At 40.1% G+C, this 24,414-nt stretch overlaps 1 protein-coding gene across 2 annotated transcripts in view; it reads left to right on the forward strand.

The window, feature by feature from the left end:
• The window catches only part of LOC106057963 (kinesin-like protein KIF26A), a 307,846-nt gene that overhangs the window by 217,315 nt on the left and 66,117 nt on the right, over window positions 1-24,414 (forward strand). For both annotated transcript variants that reach the window (XM_013215332.2, XM_013215331.2), the window contains exons 9-11: window positions 9,810-10,016; window positions 10,838-10,931; window positions 19,669-19,866. In XM_013215332.2, coding sequence (XP_013070786.2) covers window positions 9,810-10,016; window positions 10,838-10,931; window positions 19,669-19,866 — 499 coding nt within the window. The remainder of the gene's footprint in view (window positions 1-9,809; window positions 10,017-10,837; window positions 10,932-19,668; window positions 19,867-24,414) is intronic.

Consider the following 24,414-nt stretch of genomic DNA (forward strand, 5'->3'; position numbering starts at 1 on the left):
AGGGAGTTGTCACCCCAAAGCTGTTGAAGTTTTTAATGCTACACATAATAAACTAAACAGAAATGTGTATTGGGTGTGATGTGCCGGCTTGGGGGGGGGGGGGGGGGGAGGGTATACATTTCAGACACGATGAGGACATGATTCAATACTTGTTAATTATTATTATTTTTGTATGCTAATTACTTTCACCAAAACTATGTATACACGTTGCCTGGAGTCATCTCTCATTGACTATACACAGTTTGTGTTAGAGATACCTTCTTTAAATGATTCCACCAAAGTACTAATTGGGGACATAGTAGGTGAGTGGTAAGGTGCTTGACTTCAGGAGGGGGGGGGGCTCGGGTTCGAATCGTGGTGAAGACTGGGAATTTGAATTTTGAGATTTTCAGGAAATTTTTAGTTGGGAAAATAAATATTATAGTTGTTGGCGTTGTGCTGATCACAGGACACCCTCATTAACCGTCAGCCATCTTTACATCATCTGCAGCCTGTAGTTTGCAAGGTTTGAAAGAAGTACTAAATAGAGAAGACAGTTTAAATTTGATAAGATCCTCTTCTAAGTTTCAACCTTTGAGAACATAGCCTTCTTTTTCATCTTTAGATCTGAACAGATACTATAAAGTAATAGTCCAAACTTTTCTTACATATTTATGTGTATTCAATTTTTAGCCGCTATGTTTACAAAGCCTATATCAACTCACTCTGTCTGGTGCATATCTTGGATACGTTATTTCTCCCACTCCCCATTCTCGAATCAAGTTGAGACTTTACACAATTATTTTTGTCGATGACGACACGCGAATCAATCTTAAAAAAAATGACCAATTAATTGATCAATTAGTCGTATTTAATTTTTTTTTTTTTTTAAATATAGAAATTGTACTAGCTAAAGGGAGATGAGCCTTGTGTAGAGAATTAGGTCTATGGCTACCAATTTGAAACTAACTAAAGATAACCTTAAAAACGTATTTTATTTTAAGTACTTGTATAGCACAGTGGCTAGCGCGACGGCCTTTAATCACTGAGGTCCAAGACCTCGAGTTCAAGATCAGACTTAGCAACTTTTTTGCCTTTACTGGGAGTAGCCGATTTATTCTGGCTCCTGGGTCTTCCAGTGCCAAGTTTCTTGTGACTCTTCTTTAACTAAGTCACGTGTTGTGTGCAGTATAAAGAGTGAGGGAGGGTCTTTCCTGTCTCCATTTTTTTCACATGTCAAACGTATCCATCTATGTTTTAACTTATCGAATCATTTGAAAACTTTATATCCCTTGACAACGTTTGCTCCTAAGCTTTACGACAGAATTAATACCAGAAATGAATCAACTCTTGAGGAATGAATCAACTCTTTAGGAATGAATCAACTCTTGAGTTTCTCCAGCCCACATGTTCGTGACCTTTATTATGTATGCTAGTTTTATTGTGAAGCCATGTACTCGGATGTGACCTTCACCTTCCCATGCTGGACACCAGTTTTAAGTACATAACTTAGCCCTCCCTCCCCCCTCTTCTATTCCCCACCTCAGAGACATAAATCTGTCAACCTTTTTTTTTTATTTGCTCGGTTGGGTTTGGGGGAAGGGGGTGAGTACATTGGGACTCACTAATCAACTCGGCGGCCTCCTCCTCCCCCGTGTTCACTGAAACCTGACCTCGTGACCCTCCGCCACACCACGTACCTCAACACTTCTCTTGTGGCTCCACAAGTAGCGCTGGAATTAAGACAAGTGGAAAAGGGGCCGCCGATGCGATGTTATGAAAAACTCAAAGTTACCACCCTTCTATGAAATGTATCTATAACCTGAGTTGTGCATCCTATGTTAAATTGAAAAGTAGGAGCCTGTTCTATACACAAATATTTCCTGTTGAAAACTCAAAACCTCTTGTTCCCTATGTGTGTGGACGCCCCATTTATTGTTTCAAGCTATATTTATTACCAAATGATTCATATCTCCAGGGTGCTTTAGTTTAGAGTCATATCTGTTTTTTATGTCATTTCTTCTTTCCTTTACGCCCTTTCCACTGTGGTGGTATCGAGTGCTCATCTAGTTAAAGTGGAAACTAGAACGTTCTGGGGCATGGCAGTGGAAAGAGGAAATAGAACTTGATTCAATTTACTATTGAAATAGGGTCATTCTCACTCTCAATACTGGAGGGTACAGTAAACCCCCCTCTCCCGTTTCCTTCCAATAAAACGGAACAGGTCCGGCTACCGTTGGCAAAGGCACACAACTCTGGCACAATATCTTCCTCATCCCTATAACTTGCCCCTGTTTTGTTATGTCCCTTGATTCGAGTAGATTAAACCTGCCTGCAAGTACTCCCCCCGAATATGAAGGCACCATATTGTCACGTGATTCTGGCTAAGGGCGACAACTTGGAGACGTTTTTATTGATCTCATTGCCTCTTCTAAGTATTTTTTTTTTGTTTGTCTGGAAATATTTCTGGATTTATAGCTCACGGTGGAAAACATTTCAGCAAAACCATGTAGATCTAGCAGAAGTCTTGATCACATAAATTAATAAGGCGGAAGATTGGTGAGGAAACATACTACAAATATATCGTCTGCACAATAAAAGAATCCAACATATAGACACCTCTTATTGACACAGGACGCTGTAGATACCAAAACCGGAAGAGCATAATGAATGAGCAGAGGGAGTAGCTCCTTGCATAGAATGTCCAACTAAATAACTCAGACGAGTTTGTGGGGGGGGGGGGGGGGGGGGGGGGGCTCCGAAGTCTTAAGTCTCGTAAGTCGTCTGCACGAATGTTTGAACTCGACCAGGGGCTCACTCTCTGGATATTTGCGAAGAACGAGAGGAGGAAAAAAAACATGGCGGACTGACTCGAGACGAATAAATGAGATCATTACCCAGCTTACTAGAGTAAATAGAGAAGGGGGGCGGGTCTAGGAGAAATCAATGATAGCATTAGAGAGATATACGGAATAGAGAGATATACGGAATAGAGAGATATACGAAATAGAGAGATATACGGAATAGAGAGATGGACAAACAAAAAGACGGAGTGACAAAATTGACGGAAGGATAATCCTATAGATAAGGATAAACAGATAGATAAGGATAGATAGATAAGGATAGATAGATAGATAGATTGATAGATAGACAGACAGACAGACAGACAGGCAGACAGACAGACAGACAGACAGACAGATAGATAGATAGATAGATAGATAGATAGATAGATAGATAGATAGATAGATAGATAGATAGATAGATAGATAGATTTACGTCTATATAGAATTGCAATTAAAAAAAAAGGGGAGCCTAAGAGAACAATTGTCAAGAGGTGGAAATACACTTTTGACCTATTAATTGCATTAGATATTTATCTTTCCATCTGTCCTTGTACCTAGCTTTTCTAGATTCTTCATCATTCATTGAAACAGCGATTCCGTCTTCAAGCGTCTGTCCATAATTAGATTCTTGCTCTGGTGTCGACGCTTCTTACGGGGAGAGTCTGAGTTTTTGTCAGTAAATACTGCAAGAGAGAGAGAGGGAGAGAGAGAAGGGGCTCGGTGGAGAGAGATGTGTCCCTGGGTAATCAGATTGTGAAGCCTAGGCGTAAGTATAAAATCCATCAGCCTGGTAGCTAGTGGTCAAGTGTCTATTTGGTGGTCACATTTAATGACGTCACTGGTTGCTGGTTGTATGGTCAGTGTCCGTACTCTGGTAACTTGTGGTCAAATGGCCATGGAGGTGTGGCAATTTTAGATGATAACATTTTCTGACTTTCTTTTGGTTGCTGGTTGCATGGTCAATGTCCATAAACTGGTCAATATCCGTACACTGGTTAATTGTAGTCAAATAGCTCTGTTCTTGTGACCATTGGTGATAACATTTACTGACGTCACTGGTTGTTGGTTGAATGGTTAGTATCCGTACACTGGTTACTTGTGGTCAAATGGCTCTGATGGTGTGACCATTGGTGGTTACATTTAGAGATGTCATTCGCTGCTGATGGTCAAATGTCTAAACTTGTGGTTAGTGTTACTTGTATATGTATTAACACCACTATTAGGCCAGTAGTCAACTATCCCTGGTGGTTTGTACCAAGTGTCCAAGGTGATGTTGAGTTCATTTCGAAACAGTTACGTTTTATAAATGGTTAATACTACATACCATTTGTCCACTTTAAATGTTGCGGTCAATAAGTATTAGCTTGGCGGTTTCTTGACCACTACAAATACTTGACACTACAAATACCTGACCACTACAAATACTTGATACAACAAATTCTTGACCATTTCAAATACTTTACCACTACAAATGTTTAACCATTTCAAACATTTGACCATTGCAAGTACTAGACCGCTAGCAATACTTGCCCATGGATAATACTTGACCACTTCGAATTCATGCCACTAGTCTATAGCTACAAGAAAGACTAATTATATTTATCACCTACTCTCCAAACTTGATATTCGTGACAAGGACATATTTCTTGACCACTAACATGACACGATGTCCAGTTCCTTTTTATTTTCAACAGCGTAAATGAGCAATCTTCCAAGGAGTCTTCGTGACGGCCATTAGCTGCTTGGTCTCCGGCTTGACCGGTCCAACTCCTTGAGGGCCGATACACAACATGGCCACTAATTTGTTCGCCCCCGGGGAGGGCTCATCACTTTCGGATGGCCATTACAAGAGTGTGCCGCCCCATTCTTTAGCCTTATCCCTGTCGCGCCCTTCTTCTCGTACTTCGCACGCGGGGATAGACACACACACACGCACGCACAGACACTGATAAACCTTTCTCTGGGATCTCTATGAGCTATCACTAATCGCGTTGGGGTGCTCCTGTTTTTCACATCTAATTGTATTTAGCGAGGAGGGGCTGGGAGGCGGGTCACGCCTCTGACCAGAGTGAGTGCTTATTCGTTTGCATTTATGTGACGCTTTGGGATCGAGGGAGGGGAGGGGGTGAGCACGAGTTGATGGTGACAGTCAGGGGCGACTCTCAGACACTGATGATGCCAGTATCAATGAAAGTAATCGTATTTTTTTTATCCTTATGGATGCGACGATGTTGGTGGGTGTTTGGGGGGGGGGGAGTAAATTGGAAACGTTGTCTGTATGGGGGGGGGGGGGAATGGATTTCGGGGAATAGTTATGGCAAAGACTAGAGTTCACTTTCTATGTTTATTTAGATCTGCTCTTGAGGATGGAACTAGGGTGGAGGTTTTTGGGAGGGAGAGAGTGGGTTGGGGTAAATAAATGACAGAAAACAAAATGGTCGTGGGGAATGGGGAGGGTGCTAACAATCAATTGATATCAAGCGAGAGAACAAATATTTCGTGTCTCCTCACCCCCATTCCCTCCCCCCTCAAGTTGAGAGCTGAAAAGGACAATACAAAACAGGACACAGATCTATTCAGCCCTCTCATTTGAGTAAGCAAGATTCGTTTCTAGTCAGTCCTAATGACTACCGGGTGCCGAGGGTCGCGCCCCTGAGTAGACTGCGATCAGAGAGTGGATGCCTATTAAACAGTGCATAGACAGGCTAGGGTGTGGTGTTACAGTGACCCAATGCTCAGAGAGAGGCTCGACTATACGACCAATTACTAAGGGAGGTAATCAATCAGAAGTCTCATAATTCTGAAATATAAAAAAAAAACACAAAATTATGTGTATTATGAAAAAACGAAACACATGCAAGGGGAGATCATATGAAGAACTCAATTATAAAATCGTTTATAAAGGTAGTAATCCACTAGCACGAACCATAATCCGATCGTCTAATGCAGGAAAATAAAGGGAAATAACTATTTTAATGGTAGCGTACAATTAATACACAGCGTTAGCTTGTACAGAAGCTGGAAATTTAGCATTATTTAGCTAGAAAAATAGCTAGACAATCCGTTGGCGCTAAAATCGTAGGCAGGGCCGGACTTACGTAGAATGATGCCCCTTATATAATTTTACCCACTTTTGAAGACGTTTTTGAAATGAACTGATTAATGTTGTGACACATTAAATAACATCTTCAATCCATTTTACACATAGTAATACAAGAATAATAATGATAAAACTTCATTTCTCTCATGATAGTGAGATCATTCTCGGTTTCAATGTGTGAGCTGACGTATTCCTGCCTTGATGATCGGGTATTAGTGAAGCTTTTTTTTTTTGAGCCAATAATAATCTGTATTAGAAACATCAACGGTGGCCTATTGAAAGCGCCCCCCCCCCCCCCGGTCAAGACACTATTGTTATAGTGCTGTCCGTTCCTCACCCACGTTGAGATCTGAAAGACTAAAAGCGCTATTGAAAATCAGAAAGGATAACTTTTAAAAAAAGGGGAAAGGGGTGGTGGAGGAGAAAGCGAATCGAGATAAAAAAAAAAAAAGACAGAAGTTAGTTAAACAAGACTTAAAAGACTTTTTGTCTGTGTACAAGTCTGTTTTTTTTTCTTTCCGTTTTTTGTCTGCCTAAGATTTGCGTTCTTTTGTGTCCATAGATCTAAAGGCATAAAAGGTAACTCTTCATGGCCTCGCCTGGCTATTGTCAGTATCGACCATTGAGTTCTTCCCCTTCGCCCCCCCCCTCTCCCTTTTTGTTCGTCTGTCTTTTCCCTTTTCATCTCATCGATAACTCTTCAACCTCGTCTTCGAGGACAGCCTCGTTCTGGAGAGGGAGGGGGGATAAATTACAAGTAAGAGAGAAGGAAGACTTGTGGAGATACGGGGAGGGGAGGGGTAAGGCTAAGACATCACCAGTAAAGAGCAGACGCAAAGGTTCGTTTCTCCGCGTGCCACCAAATGGCGACAGAAATCTAATTTCCTCACCCCCTTCTCTTTTACTTTTTTCGTCTCCCCCCGCCCCACGCGTCTTCTCGCCTTCCCTGCATGCAATCCTTTTTATTTGGACTGTTAAGTTGGACGGGAGACTTTCTAACCCCCAAGGTCTAGGAAACCAAAGTCTATCAATGATAAGTTCGAACTTGATGCAGACGCTTCTCGAGGAAGTGCAGGTTGTAACCCCCAAGGTCTAGGAAACCAAAGTCTATCAATGATAAGTTCGAACTTGATGCAGATTCTTCTCGAGGAAGTGCAGTTAGACGGGAGACTTTCCAACCCCCAAGGTCTAGGAAACCAAAGTCTATCAATGAATAGTTCGCTTCTCGATGAAATGCAGTTGGACGAGGAAAAGAAGAGATGCCCAGGCGAGGGTCGAACGTAATACTACAAGATTTATCAGTTTGTCATTCAAGAATGTTTGTTGACAAATACAGCTTTGTAATAAAAGTATCATTACTGATGATAGTAGCGCCTCTGAACCATATCACTGATATAATTGGGTCCCTGAACCCTGTTACAATTATCAGTGCTGTTCCTGGACACCCCTGGACCTTACGACCTCATGGTCTAACGAAATCAATTAACAAAGGGATAATTATCACTATATTAATAATAATATTGTATCATCACTTAAACTCATTTGTTAAGTATTAGTATAAAATATAAAAGCCCTAATTGACCTGCTGTTGAAATCAATACATTGTTTATCCTTCCATGGCTTTGTCTAATATTACCTTGTTATCAATATTTGTCATTATTGTGTGTATTATTGTTACATTCCGACATTGAAACAAAATACAATCATAATTTTTTTTAAAAAAACCTAAAATCATTTTCGGCTATTAAGGGAGAGAATGCAGTTATTTCCCCTGATGTTTCCCGCCAGGATCATTATGTTGACGTCTGGCGTTTTGTTACACGGAATGTCTTCAGGACATTAGACAAAAAATCTATTCCGTCCTTGACATTACACACTAGATAGTGCGCATCACGTAAACTGCAAGAGATCTCTGGGATCTAGAATCTCCATCTGTGTAGGTCATTGTCAGCTGCCATTCAGCCAGGGACATCGGAAGAGTTGTTTGGTTGTTGGTTTGTTGATGTTGTTGTATAGAAACAAAAATATGATGAGCAAAGACGGAAGAAATGAAAAAAAAAAATAATTTTCAAGCTTCGAAAAAAAAAAAAGCAAGCTCTAAATTCAACCATGGATTGACTCCAATAAAACTATCTTAACGCTTATACCATAATAATGTTATGAATTGTTTGTGTGTGTGTGTGTGTGTGTGTGTTTGGAGTGGGCGTTTTATGATAGATTGCTCTTTTTTTACCTCATTGTTTAAATCCTCGATCGTTTAACTTTTACATAAGACATAAGAAGTAGGCGCGGTGGCTGAGCGGTAAAGCGCTTGGCTTCCAAATTTCGGGATCTTTTGCCGCCTCTGAGTCCATCCAGCTCTAATGGGCACCTGACATTAGTTGGGGAAAAGTAAAGGCTGTTGGCCGTTGTGCTAGCCACATGACACCCTCGTTAACCGTAGGCCACAGAAACAGATGATCTTTACATCATCTGCCCTATAGGCCATAACGTCTGAAAGTGGAACTTGACTTTTTTCATAATTCATAAGGCATGCTATGTAATAAAAACATATTCCACTGCGCTAGTAATGCACAACGTACGGGCCATATCCGGCCCGCGCCGTTATCCGGTCCTTCGAAACCTCTGCTTACATTTGATTGAAGCAGTAGAAGCGTTATTTCGAGGTGATGTCGTTGGACTGTCTGTATATTTCTGTCTATGAATTAAACTCCCACCTAAAAGAGATGTTATAAAGGATTTTTTTAATCAAGATTTTAAAGAAAAAAAAAACAACAATTTAAGCATTTTAAAATATTGTTTTTAAGCTAACTCAACCACAGAAATGGACAATGTCCGTTCGTGCCCAATAGTATCTATATATATAATTCTCTTCTTCCCTAATAAGGTCAAACAAGAAGTAAAGTGAAGATCACTCTCTTATTTCTGCGGATAGTCACCCCACGAAAAAACACAAGAAAGGGGGGGGGGGAGAACACGTTTTCACATCTCGCTACGGATGGCTGCGCGCTGGACTGTCAAACCCTGCCCGCTCCCATCCCATGCGGGAGGTTTGGACTAGGATGTAAACTATCGTCAACTCTGAAGGAACATCCGAAACATGTAAAACATTTTGCAAACACTAAATAGCAGGGCCAGACTTAAACTTAAGCATTGTGGGGCCCTATTCGAAACGGATTTCGCGGGTCCAAGTTTGGGTAGGGAAGCGGACAATAAGTCAAATTTAAGAGTTTATATTAGAAAATAAATTCGTCTATGCATTTTATTCATTATTTACTACGCACATAATTACTTTACGAGCCTAGCGTATATCATAATAATTCTGTTTCCCACATAGATCACGCTCAATAGCAAGAATTACCAAATGTTACAATCTATCTTTGAGAATTGTTGACATCAAGTAATTCTTCATTAGTTTGAGGCGCGAGAAGCTTATTTTACCTGATTACACAATTACGGCTAATGCATAATGCCGTTTTTATTAATAGCGCGTAGGATTGACGTTTTCCATATTGAATGACACCCCAAAATGACAATTTTTTTCTATGTATTTTCGTATATTTTAAGGACCTTTTCGTATATTTTGCAATTTCGGGAGATTTCCAGTAGCTCCTGGTAAATCGACAGGAGTGCGCGGGAAATCTGTTTTAAGTTATAAAATGGTTTAATTTAATAATTTATACACCTTGAATTAGCGCGGGTTCCATGAAAGTGCGGATCCTTCGGTCACATAGGCTGCAGTGGCCTAAGACCGGCCCTGCAAAATAGCGGCGTATGCTATGCCGCCGGTCGGCTAGTAATCTATAAAGACCTAATTTTTGTACGAGACATTTGACAAATTGTGTTTAACTTTATTTGAGGAATCTTATCTCTTGTTCTGTTCACAGGTCAAGGTCATGCTAAAGATATGTAACGCCACAGGCAGCCAAGGGGAGCAGGGTGCCTCGTTCCTCTCCCCCGACCCGAGGAAGAAGCAAGTGACCGTATTTGACCCCACGGCCAGCGGTTATATGACCTCGGCCAACAGGAGAGCCGGAGCAGCGGTGCCCAAAATGTTTGCCTTCGACTCAGTTTACACTCCGGATGATTCTTTGGTAAGGTTCCTTCCCATCTCTGCTACACTTCTAGGAGATGTCCTTTAGAAGGAACTGCCCTGTACCTTTGAAGTCTATTATTGTGTGTGGTCCCTTACATCTCTTGGCCTTTCTGTTTCTTGAATCATGCTTAGAGTTTCCGATTATCTACAGTGTTCAGATCTTTTACATAATATTTGCTATTTATTCAAAAAGTTATCTACCATTTTATATGTAATATTATCTGAAAGAAGTATTACTTGTAAAGCTATTATGACATAGTACCTACAAAGTATATATTAACCAATGTGACATTATGTTTTTTAATAGCGCTCTATAAATTAAATTAGTATCTGTCACTAATGTGACATATGATATGAACCAACGTTGCATATACATCTAGATATCACCAATCCGACAAATATGGCACACGTTAATATATGACCAAGGTCGCTGAGACTATTTAGAGAAAGTGTATTTTTACAAAGTTTATATCAACTCACTCAGTCTGTCTGTATGTATGTCTGTCTGGTACAAATTTTGTACACGCTATTTCTCTCACTTTAAATTCTCGGGTCAAGTTGAAACTTTGCTTAATTATTCATTGTCCCTAACAAAACAGGAATCATTTGAAAAAAAAATTAACCAATTGATTCATTAGTGGTAATTAATTTATTTTGTTTGATAGTTTAAAATGAAATAAATCTTACAGTACTTAGAAATATGTTTTTAAATGTGCAGTTATTTCCATCATATAAGCTTTGATGGGATTCTTAAAAGTATTTTTGTACCTTCTGTTATTTTAAAAGCTAATTCGTCCTCCTTGTATGTATTTTTCCCAGACTGAACTCTGTGCTGGAAGCCTGACTGAAATCTTACAGGCTGTGGTTGCAGGTGCTGATGGCTGTTTGTTTACTTATGGCTACTCTAAGCTGGGTAAGTACATGATTTGTCACCAATTAGTATCTGCTGATAGATCTAGTCACAGCTCAATGATAGATCTAGTCACTGCTCAATGATAGATCCAGTCACTGCTCAATGATACATCCAGTCACTGCTCAATGATACATCCAGTCACTGCTCAATGATACATCCAGTCACTGCTCAATGATAGATCTAGTCACTGCTCAATGATAGATCTAGTCACTGCTCAATGATAGATCTAGTCACTGCTCAATGATAGATCTAGTCACAGCTCAATGATAGATCTAGTCACTGCTCAATGATAGATCTAGTCACTGCTCAATGATAGATCTAGTCACTGCTCAATGATAGATCTAGTCACAGCTCAATGATAGATCTAGTTGCTGCTCAATGATAGATCTAGTCGCTGCTCAATTATAGATCTAGTCACTGCTCAATGATAGATCTAGTCACTGCTCAATGATAGATCTAGTCACTGCTCAATGATAGATCTAGTCACTGCTCAATGATAGATCTAGTCACTGTTCAATGATAGATCCAGTCACTGCTCAATGATAGATCCAGTCACTGCTCAATGATAGATCTAGTCACTGCTCAATGATACATCCAGTCACTGCTCAATGATAGATCTAGCCACTGCTCAATGATAGATCTAGTCACTGCTCAATGATAGATCTAGTCACTGCTCAATGATACATCCAGTCACTGCTCAATGATACATCCAGTCACTGCTCAATGATAGATCTAGTCACTGCTCAATGATACATCCAGTCACTGCTCAATGATACATCCAGTCACTGCTCAATGATAGATCTAGTCACTGCTCAATGATAGATCTAGTCACTGCTCAATGATACATCTAGTCACTGCTCAATGATACATCCAGTCACTGCTCAATGATACATCTAGTCACTGCTCAATGATACATCTAGTCACTGCTTAATGATACATCTAGTTACTGCTCAATGATACATCCAGTCACTGCTCAATGATAGATCTAGTCACTGCTTAATGATACATCCAGTCACTGCTCTGCGATAGATCTAGTCACTGATCAATGATAAATCTAGTCACTGCTCAATGTTTCATGCTTAGCGTCAACTAAAAGTGTTATGGGGCTGTAAATAGCGAGATAAAGGAAAGAGTGTTTCCCGTGGCTAGCTCCTTGACCTAGATGACCTGCACATCAAATTACAAGAGGTCAATTATGATCCATCACGCAGACAAGAATCAAAATGAAAACACGTGTTGACAAAGACATGATTCATATCAATTGGAATATTATAAATTCAACTTCCCCCCCCCCCCTCTCTCTCTCTCTCTCTCTCTCTCTCTCTCTCTCTCTCTTAATATGAACGCTAAACAGTGTCAAAAGTATTGTTTTCTAAAGCTCAACTCCCTGTTAGCGGCCCACGAAAGGGAAATATGCGCTATAGGTTTTGTGTGTTCTCTCCGTCTTTTTGTCCGTCCCTTTTAAACTCATGATATTTTAGATTTTTTTAAAGTTCTGGTGCAACAGCAACTTTTTTTGTTTCTGGAAGGCAAACGTTTAATTTGTAAAACTATGCAAGCAATTTGTTTTTATATAAAAGTAGTTTATAAAAGTAGTCCATTTTTACAACTATTATTTAAACAAAACAAGGGATACAATGTTTATTCTTCTTCGTTCTCATTTTTATGTTGAAGCGTTCAGATGACTAGACCATTGTATGAGATGAACTGCGCAGTGGTTTCCAAATCATGGAGCTCCTCCATATAGTTTTTTCTCTATTGGGGTGTTTTGGGGTGTTTTGGGGCCAGTGTCTTATACGGGCCTCATGGTAAAGAGAACAGTTTTGAAGGACATGGTCAGCATTCTCTGGATTTCTTACACAGTGATGTAGCGTTGTATTTTTTTTTTAGCGGAATAAGATATGATATTCAGATTAGATTGGGTCGTCTCCCTTTCCTATTTGTCCAACAGCATTTAAATATAAATACTAATCTATTACCACATCTCCCACTATTCCAACATGTAATACTAGCCATATATGACCCACGGGTCGTAATTTGCGTATCACTGTCGATATAGTCACTGAGATTGTTTTGGAAACTGTTAAACGAAATAATAATGTTATAAGAAAGCGAATGCGTGAATGTAAAAATAGTATGAATGGAGCTATCAAAATAAGCTAATCGACCTAACTCCATTTTTTTAAATAAAAAAAACAATTGCTTGTAGTCCTACATATATTTAGATGTAGATCTAGAGTCTAGATACTCTTATAATAGATATAGGCCTACTATTATAAGAGAGAATTGAAGGGCTCAGGAAGCTTATTAGGTATTGCATGTTAGTATATTTAATATCCCCCATATGGGGCCTCGTGGAGCCTATCCAATTATAGTGTGTTTACATCGGGAGGAGGGTTAGAGAATCGGCGTGCGTGGTGTCCCGCATGGTTGGGCGACGTAGAGAATTATATATACAGAAAATGGGAATAACAATGCGGTATCTGCTTTCAAATCGATTTAGTTTGATTCGAGTCAATTCAGTCCTTGTATTTTTGTTATTTTCGGCCTTTAATTGTTTAATTACCTCCCTTCCCTTTCAAACCTTTTTTCGGCGGTTGTCAAGTTTACTACGGGGCCATTAAAACCATTTGGTATAAGCCTGCCACGTTACTATTGTTATAATCGGCTGCGATAAAGTGAAACGGTTTGTGACATAATCCTCGGCCTCACCTCGGCGGTCGCATTTATCAAGTTAATAGATGGAAGAAAGAAATGGAAAAAAAGACGAGTAGAAAAGGTAGGGGGGCTAAAAGGGGAGATAATGGCGATGAGAACTGGCGCCCACTTCTCCCAATTTCCTTTTTTCATCGATTCATCCGTCAGACTGAAGTTGGAGAGGGGGGTGAGGGGGTTTACTGCCCCATTACTGACCTCCCCCCCCCCCCTGCCGCCCCTATCGAAATGTTGAAACTGTTCGATTCAAGTAATGAAAAGCATGTGAGTGGTCCAAAAAGAGAACAAAAGGGGGTGGGGGGCGTAAATGAGGAGAGATATAGAAATCAATTACCCCGCCCCCCCTCTCTTTTTTATTCAGGGCCGTCGTTAAAACAATTGTGTATCTTCCCCCATCTGACTGGAAGATTTCTTTGCAGTAGAAAACTAAATGTTTTAAAACGAGAAGTCTTCACCCCAGTCCCGTCACTGTTAAGAAAACAAAAACACGATTTGGTATTTCAAAGGGGTCACGGAGGTTAATCAAGTTGTTCACGAAGCGGGGGGCGGGGGGAGATAATACAGACTAAATGTTGAACTTTTTGGGGAGTGAACTAGTGCAATTAAAAATGCAAGTAGATTCTCTCCCTTGCAAGGCGTGGGCCACCCAGCAGACAAACCCACGATCCGTCCCGTTTATTTATTTATTTATGTTTTTGCATTTTTTTGTTGTAAGTCTGTAACGTCTAAATCTTAACTTCAACATGTCTAAATATACCGACTAGAAGAAAGCAATGGTGTATTTTTAAATAAATCACCCGGGAGAATGTCCAAAATATTTCATCACATTTTGAACTGAATCTTGTCTGAAGTCAAGTCGTCCCTACGTTTCACCAACACATCTCTCCATGAGATCACTGATAGGACATAGGCCTATTGATATTAACAACACTATTGATAAGCAAATCTTTGTTTGGTAAACCTGTTCATCAATACATCATTCTCTAGAGCATGGATAAACTACGGTACATTCCAAGGTGTTGAAGACGCCGCGCCTATTTGTAGAATGGGCTAAGAGTGACGAAGGAGTCTCAATATCGTTGTCTTTTGAGTTTGAGCAGCCGCATCCTCTACCCCGATGGGCGCCTCTGTTTAGATACCTAGTTTCTTAACTTCGTACTTTGAAAAGCGGATCAAGTTTTTCTTCTTCTAACCAGCTTTTTGCTGCTGAGCTGTGAGCTCTTTTGCAGACTGTGCCAAGGAAAAATAGTGTGCCGTTTTCTTCAGTTGTTCAGCACTGTCGTACAGGGTGTTGGTTATATTGGGCTGTAGTGGAAGTAGGGTCTGCCCAAGGAGGATTCGGAAGGGGCATTCAAAGAGGATATAGTTTACGGTTTCACGTATTAAGTTAAAGATTATCGTCATTTTCATACTTCCAGTTTTTTCATGTCCTTGTCGTTAGTGGTTGTCCTATGTCCTATTGATATGTCCTATCTAATGAGGTAATCATAGGGCAGAAATTCTTTCTAGGTGTAATATACCTAGGTGGCTGAGTGGTAAAGCGCTTGGGTTCCGAACCGAGAGGTCCGGATTTGAAACTCGGAGAAGACTGGGATTTTTATTTCGGGACACCCTTGCCACCCAGCTCTAATGGGTACATTAGTTTGGGAAAGTAAATCTGGTTCGTTATTGTGCTGGCCACAGTACACCTTCATTAACTCTTTCTCTCCGTAATTATGTTTCCACGTTTTGAAGGAATTCTTCATTTTGCTCAATACTATTTCAGTATCGTGGTTATGATTGGGCTTCAATAGCTTTGTTGTTTGTTATCAGCAAATGTTGTATTTGGTATAGAATTAAAAGGAAATGCATGCTCTTTTTATATAATTCAAAGTCAAGTTAAAAAATTAAACATTAATTTAATTTAATGAGGTAAAAATTAAGAATTAACCGTCGGCCATAGAAACAGGTGACATTTGCATCATTTGCCCTCTAGACCGTAAGGTCTGAAAGAAGGTACTGTTGTGTTGTTGTTTTTTGTTAAAAATACTGTTCATTTTATGTTACATTAGCTCAGCAAAAATAATCATCATTACTTTTCTACTACCTTAGAGATAAGAGTACATTCTCGAATGCGGAATGTAACCCCCACCCCTCTCAGTTAGGACTTAAACTCCGTTCGCATCAGTTCTGTAGCCAATTGATTTACCTTATATGCCATAAATGACATATAAAATATATAATAAAAACAAAAGTTGTTTAATATTGTGAAGAAAAAAGATTTGACGATTTTACATTTTCTTTAAGATGTAGAAATTATGGAGGAAATATTTTTGTTTAAATAATAGAAATCTAAATCTAGATCTAACAGCTTACAGTCTAGAATGACAATCACTGCAACTCTATTCGTGATGGAATTCTGGAAGACTGGAAATATGAGAATGAGGCTTGAGAGAGAGGAGGAGAGAGAAAGAGGAGGAGAGAGAGAAAGAGAGATGAAGGAGAAGACGAAGTGATGAGATGTTATTTAAAACCCTCATCATCACATACAACATTCTGGAAGATCACATTTTTTTAATTATAAAAAAAAAAAGAAAAAAAAACAGAAACTGTTGGTTGGTTCGAGCGTTAATGAAATTGCCTTCAGATTGGAACGAGTTGCCTCGCTTTGACTTGGCGCCAAAATTTACCAAACGAGTTAATGAGTTTTTATCTCAAGCGGCCTTGACCTTCATCAGTGTCACGTGACCTTTTAATTTTCTGCTCAGTGCATGCAAAATTTCAAATTTTAATCATTGAAGTGTTTTTTTTTAAATTAATTAATTAATTAATTAATGATTACTTTCTACAAATCTGTTAGTCATTCAGCAGCGACGCTGTCCTCCATGTATGTCCCAGACTAGCAGAATTTTGTTTGGACAGGTCGTATGCTCTATTTGGTGGCATAGTTCTACGCGCACTGCAGTTTGCTTTTTTTTTTTTGTTTTTTTTGTGTACAGTACTTTTGGCAGAAAGGATCTGAACCTCTTATGTTTATGAACCTTCACGACGAAGATGATGGCGAGTTCGTTTATTTTTACAGCTTTCTGAATGGCGTAGCTCGAACTTCGTTGCCTATGATCTTGGGGGGGGGGGGGGATGGCGATCTCCAGGAATGTTTCATTTTTATTATTTAGGGACGCAGGCTTGGGACTGTTGTAGTCATGCCTGATTCACAGTGTCTTGTTTGATATGGTTGGTGCATCTAAGGCATTGGGTGTAGGCTGTGTCGTGATTGAATTATGGCACCGAGTGTAAGGTGTGATACATTTCGTTGCCTAATATGTATACCTTGTGTTTCCTTTGTAAATACTATTGACATTTATTCATCACTCCTGTCATAATAGTTCATACATTCGTTCAATTGTTAAACGTACACTTTCGTTATCATTAATATTGTTCAGGTTGAACAGCTGTTGGTGTTCACTACATGTTCAGGTTGGGGAGCTCGGGACCGTGTATCATACCCTAAAAAAACTGTGATCCTACCCTGACACTCATCATAACTAGGAAATAAAGAGCTTTGATCTTCAAAACTTCGAAGATCATGCATTTCGTGTAAAATGTAAGCCCAGGTGGGATGTATGCGGACTTTAAGGTGTCTAGAGCGGGAACTTCGAACAATTTCTTAACAAAGTTTTTACATTTGTTGTTGTGATACCATGAAATTCGTTTTTTGTATTTATTTTTTTTAAAGTAATCTTTTGGAAAATGAATAAAAATTTTAAAAAAAGTTCCATAACCTTTAATTAAAAAAAATATTTAAAGGCAAAATTAACTATATATATATATATATATATATATATATATATATATATATATAGTTCATTTTGCCTTTAGAAATACTTAAAAACAAATATATATGTATATAAATATATATATATATATATATATATATATATATATATATATATTGTTGTAACTCTTGGGTAGGCACTCAACGAATTGGCATGCAACTCAACACAGTGTAACAGGAAATAAATACAGGTGTTTATTCACTAGAACAAACACATAGCATCCTTCAGCTTCCTCAGAGTCTTTCTACTAATTTACCAGTCCTTTTAAACAGCAACCCGAATGTGGACCAACGACAGCCTTCCCCGCTTCGCTCCAGGTCCCTTCTACAACCTTCAGGCAGCACCAAAAGCTGGCTTCTTAGTTTCCAAACATTCAGACTCTTCACAATCCCTGATGCAATGTTATTATCTCCGTTCTAGTCTCTTCCTGTTTACGTTCACTAGTGCGCTAGTGCGCACCTCAATCACTGGTGCAAGGCAGGGTTACAACACTACCCCCACCTTAGTCTTTTCGTCCCGAAAAGAAACATGTTCACGGTTGGCCAGTGCAGGTGGAGGTCGGTCAGTGGGAGTCACAGATTGCATTGATCGTGCTCCCCACAAAGCAATCCACACTGCTCTCTGCAGGTGCCGCTTTCTCCTTCTGCTCCAATTGACCTGCCTTTGGTTAAGGGGAAGTCGTTTCCGTTGTCTGGCCTTTCTCTTAGTTACCACCGACGGCAGACTCATGGCAAGAAGCGATGCAGTGGATGTCATAGCGTAGGTCATCAAGACCATTTGTCTTACACGTTGCTCCAGCAGGCTTTCTCGATGTGCCGTGGGCCCCCAGGAGGCCAAGTTGTCAAACACGGTATAATCTTTAAGCTTGTCTGAAAGACATATCTGTGGGGCACGTTTACAACGTCCTATGTGTCCATCTGCTGTACCACCATCAGCGCTTCTCTTGCTGATACTGGTATCAGGACAAATACTTAGTTGGCAGGTCTTCCGGTGCTCGAATTCTCCCTTTGAGGAGGTCCCGTCATCACAGTTATTTTTCAACGTCTGAGTGTAGGCAGGAATCACGATAGCATGATCAGATCTGTGCTCAGTACTTTCACAACAAATGTTAGGATTCTTGTCGTAGGAGCCAAGCTTGCACGGCTCACTATTACAGTCATAGACAGCGCCACCATCAACGGCGTCTCCGTTGAGTAACGGATTGTTTATACCTGTCGACATGGTAGCCATCTGATCGTCGGTCTTGCTCATCACGGTATCAAACGTATCATCAGTCTTGTTCAGCGAGGTACTGATACTTATCTGTTTAATCATGGTACAGATCTGCTCGTTGACCTCTTTTAGCTGTACCTGGAACGAGTTCATCTGATCTGTCACGGTATTCATGAGCTCTCTGATATCTGGTTGTACTTCGAACAGATACGAGTCCGGATCTTCATCTTCGTCCAGCAAGGCTTGTCGAAGGCGTTCTCTCATTTTTTCTTTGGCACAGAAGATCCTCAGCTCCCTGGCTCGGAGTTCCTCTTTTAACTGTTTACAGCTAAGTTCATCTAGCTTCCTAAGCGTTGCCATTCTTTCCTTTCGTTGAGCTGCCCAAATCCCACTTCTGATACCAATTGTTGTAACTCTTGGGTAGGCACTCAACGAATTGGCATGCAACTCAACACAGTGTAACAGGAAATAAATACAGGTGTTTATTCACTAGAACAAACACATAGCATCCTTCAGCTTCCTCAGAGTCTTTCTACTAATTTACCAGTCCTTTAGACAGCAACCCGAATGTGGACCAACGACAGCCTTCCCCGCTTCGCTCCAGGTCCCTTCTACAACCTTCAGGCAGCACAAAAGTTGGCTTCTTAGTTTCCAAACATTCAGACTCTTCACAATCCCTGATGCAATGTTATTATCTCCGTTCTAGTCTCTTCCTGTTTACGTTCACTAGTGCGCTAGTGCGCACCTCAAGCACTGGTGCAAGGCAGGCTTACAACAATATATATATATATATATATACAGTGCTTTTTTGTAACGGTACGCACCGGTACCTTTTTCAATGTGTTGAAAACAGTATTACTTTTCTTGTATTTGAACTATTATTACTAGTAGTTAAAAGTTAGGTAATCCCTCACTGAGTACAGGCACCTATTTTTTTTACAATATATATATATACTAGGAGGGAAAAAAATAAATGCGATTATTTCTTAATTCAGGCAAAACCTACACTATGACCGGAAGTGACCAGTCGCCAAGCACCCTGGGAATCATGCCCTGCGCCATTGCCTGGCTGTTCAAACTGATCAACGAACAGAAGGATAAAACAGGGGCAAGGTTCTCAGTCCGGGTCTCGGCTGTGCAGGTGACAGGCAAAGAAGAGACACTTCGTGACCTCCTCATAGACATTGCCCAAGGTGAGTGATCTTATATTGGTATTTTATCTCTCCCTTTCTCTCTGCTTCTCTCCCTTTTTATTTTACCCTCTATATATATATCAACTCCTTTTCTCTCCCCTTCTCTCTCTTGGGTTTTTCTCTTTAATTTTCCCACCCTTTTATTTACTCTCTTTGTCTCTTTCTTTCACTCTCTTTTAATTTATAGATAGATAAATATATTTTATTCTCATTAGCTGTCTCTCTATTTCTATTTCACCCACTTTATGAACATTCTTTACGCTCTTAATTTCTCTCTCTCTCTCTCTCTCTCTCCCTGTATCTCTCTTACTCTCTCTCTCTCTCTCTTTCTCTTTCTCTCTCTCTCTTTCTCTCTCTCTCTTTCTCTCTCTCTCTCTCTTTCTCTCTCTTTCTCTCTTACTCTCTCTCTTTCTCTCACTCTCTCTTTCTCTCTTACTCTCTCTCTCTCTCTCTGGCCGTGTCACAGCTGGTCTAAATATCGTAAGAACTAATGCCATGACTAGTTGAGATGCTCAGTCCCTCCCCTTCGCTGCACGGCCTTCAGGTTTTCTTCCTATTTTATTTCACACAATTTATTTCCGTTCAAACAGATTGAAAAATGAAGCCTTCCCTACCTCCTCGGCCCTGTACCCATCTCTCTCCCCCATTCTCACTCCATCCTCTCGATTTCACTCACCAATTTCCTTTCCATTTCATCTCCCCCCCCCCCCCCCCCGTCCTCTCACAAGCGCCCACCTCCCCCCGCCCCCGCCCCCATTCTGGTGCATCTCACGTGAAGCTCGTCTAATTTGTAATAGAAAAACTTTAATTCCATCCATCTGTTGACGTCACTTCGTGTCCAAGTGCAGTCGTGTCTCCCCCCCTCTCTCTCTCTCTCTCTCCCACGACACACACACACACACACAAAACGGCAGCCCCTTCCAAAGCGCCGCCATTGCATAACACTTAAAAGATGACTGACCCTATTTCTATTTTTTTAAGGGAGAGAACCCAAGTCAGTAATCTGGTCATCCGATCTGTAGCCAAATAATGAAATGGAATCCCAGGAGCTGCTTTCCGTTAGCTACACCAACAATGGAGAGGGCTGGGCCTGGGGAGGGGGTGTCAGAAGGCGGACTGGGGAGGGGGTGGAGACAGAGTCTGCGGAGATTGTATCTGTTGAGGTTATCCAATGTAAACAGGCCGCCATATTCTAACAAATCAAACGCTAAATGGCTTTTTGGCTTTTCTGCTACTGACAGTAATAGTCTGAATGTGAAGAAATACCAGAAATAACACGACTCCATAATCAACTCATATACACGCGTTGACATTATGGAATCATTTGATTTACATTTTAAAAAGTTGTTTCAATTCAATTGATTTGGGACACCTTGGTATTTTTAAACAAGAGTTTATTCTGATTGGCTTGTATAGCTGGTTAGTATATATGCGATCTATAGGTCATCTGTTTTTATGGCCGACAGTTAACTAGAATGTCATTTGGCCAGCACAACGACTTTCCCTAACTTATATCAGGTACTCATTAGAGTTGTTTTAAGTAAAAATATATGCAATGAAAAAATGTTATGTTCAAACTTTTTTGTATTCAAATCTTCTATGCAGTCTTCTTATGTTTTATAAAGTTTAATAGAAAAATAATATAGGCCGACAGTGTGTACAGCTCAAAGAAAATGAGCTCTGTCTTCTCTATTCCCTTATAGCTGACGAAGGCCATGCAACCTAAACATTTCATATCAATTAGTTGTTTTTTTCCTTCACGTAGAGCAGTCTTTGTTATTATCTATCTTCATACATCCAAGCTCATGGTTCATTATTCAGAAGTCATAGCCGCTTTACGACTGAAGGAGGCCAATAGTAATAGTAGGACATTCAAGTGTTTTGCAATTCAATTAAAACGTGTGTGTGTGTGTGTGTTGATGTCATGATGTGTCGCGTGTATGAATTCTACGATACAACGCCTGACAACATCCAATGCAGATTGCAGACATCCGCCAAGGGAACTAAGTTTTCTTTTTGTCTGCGCCTGTCTTCGCTTAGGGTTTTTTCTTTGGGTCTCAAATTTTGTCCTGCAAACTACCTGAGTGCTGTCCAGTAGTCTCTTTCAGAGATCGTCTGCTATAGACTTGTAATGATGCAAATATTTTATTTTAATTTTTGTTAATGTGCTACTGCTTCTTTGAGCACAGACTAATGGGGAGAGAGTTCAAAGCGTTAACGACGAAGGTCAAGGACTTTGAAAAGAAAAAAATGTGTTAATGATAATCGTCAATAGGGCTAGATATGATTAGTCTAACATATACATATTTTAATTGTGTCCTGCAATTAGGAATCTAATATGCAATCTTTCCTATTTTAGAAAGCCACAACTTACATTTTTATTTTATTAGAAGCCCATACGTTTAAAGCAGGGATGTTGATCCAAACGGCGGGCGTAGCCGGTGGGTAAAAGCTAATGTCTAATGCTGCACGGAGTTAACTCTCGTGTGTTTCTCGTTATGGTCTCATTTCAAGCCCATCATCCTTTACCATGCACCCCCACCCCCCTTTCTCTCTCGTACATCACCGCCCATGCCAAAGCATTGCTCGGGAGATATTAGTGCCCATTCAACCAGGGGCGGACCAGACGTGTACTCCTACAATGGGCAAACACTCACCAGGGCCAAGGACCATGTTCAAACCTTGTGTTAGCCCAAGACAAACGGACCTCGACCATGGAGTGCTGCTCGCCTCGGACTCTTCATTGGTCCAATCGAATTTCTCCATCAGACTTGGAGATAACACACACACACACAAAGTTAATCTATGCTGCCGCCCCTTTCGTCCCCCCCCCCCCCCCTTCCGCGGATGCATTCTGACTTTATTTGACTATGTAACCCCAGTGTTCTGCTCCTCAATACTACCAGATAAATATAACCATATTACATTATGGACTACGTCGTAACACCACAATAAAATGACTGTAAAACCATATAGACAAGGTCATACTGCCACATAGCTATGGTCACGTAACATAAAGCAGCCATTGCTTTAAGTTTATGTTTAGATTTGCAGCGCAAGGTCATGACTGTATGATGTTGACATGTAATGACATGTTTATTTAAAACGATGATGTTTTTGTTGTTTTTTCCGTAAGCTGTAAAAATTGTTTGGACGTTTGCTAGAATGGGGCTAGAGACAGTATTTAAAGACTTGTAGATTCAGTTATCAAGAGAGATCGCGACAAGAGAAAAAGAATTTAAATTGAGTTGTACATTTCTGTAGTGTGTATGTTTGTATGTACATTGAATTGTACATTTCTGTAGTGTGTATGTTTGTGTGTACATTGAATTGTACATTTCTTTAGTGTGTATGTTAGTGTGTACATTGACTTGTACATTTCTTTAGTGTGTATGTTAGTGTGTACATTGAATTGTACATTTCTGTAGTGTGTATGTTAGTGTGTTTAAGTGATTCCAGGTTCCAGCAATAAAGTTTTTATCTATTTATTTAAAGAAGATTTAAGTTTGGAGTTTGTACTTTAAAAAATAGTAGCCCCGGTACCACGATACTGTTGGAGAAGTCTGAAATTGTCTACTAGAGAGAACTGTATAAAAGTAGAACACCAGGAAGGCATTGTCTGACCAACACAATCACATCGTAACATCAACCACGACATCGTTGTCATCTGGCTCTCTAAATATCGTCACAGCAATACTACCACATAGTTATGTACTTACTACCACATAGCTGTGACCTCATAGCTGTGACCTCAGAGCTGTGACCATACTTCCTTGTAGCGATGACTATGACTCTTTCCTTATGTAGTCGTGTTACCAACTGCAGGGTAAGCGGTAAACAGTTCTCTCTTTTTGTTTTTATTTGTTACTCTTTCTAGATCTTTTTCTTTTCTTTTTTTATCTTTTCGTTCTTCATCTCATGTTCTTGTTCTTTATCGTCTTGTCTTTCCTTTAGTTGTTTTTATCGTTTGTGTCTGTTCCTTCACTTTCAACATTTTTTTTCTTTGCTATCTTCTTCACCTGTATATGTTCTCTCTCTCTTCCTTTACCTCTCTCTCTCTCTCTCTTCCTTCCTCTCTCTCTCTCTTCCTTTCTGTCTTTTTCTTTCTCTTTCTTCCTTTCTCTCTCTCTTCCTTTCTGTCTTTTTCTTTTTCTTTCGTCCTTTCTCTCTCTTCCTCTCTCTCTCTCACTTTCTTTCTCCCTCTCTTCCTTTCTCTCTCTTCCTTTCTCTCTCTTCCTTTGTCTTCTTCTTTCTCTTTCTCTCTCTTTCTTCCTTTCTCTCTCGAGCTCTCTCTCTCTCTCTCTCTCTCTTTCTTGTCTCTCTTTTTCTCTCTCTCTTTCTCTCTCTCTCTCTTTCTCTCTCTCTCTCTTTCTTTGTCTCTGTCTTCCTTTCCCTCTTCCCCCTCTATCTCCCTTTCTCTCTATTTCCCTCTCTCTTTCTCTCTCTTTTTCTCTCTCTCTCTCTCTCTCTCTCTCTTCTCCTTCTTTACACAAATGTTTACCTGTTTACAAGTTCAATCACTCTTTCTTCCGTAGCGTGTAATCATGC

The sequence above is a fragment of the Biomphalaria glabrata genome, chromosome 3, assembly GCF_947242115.1.
Source record: "Biomphalaria glabrata chromosome 3, xgBioGlab47.1, whole genome shotgun sequence".
Lineage (NCBI taxonomy): Eukaryota > Metazoa > Mollusca > Gastropoda > Planorbidae > Biomphalaria > Biomphalaria glabrata.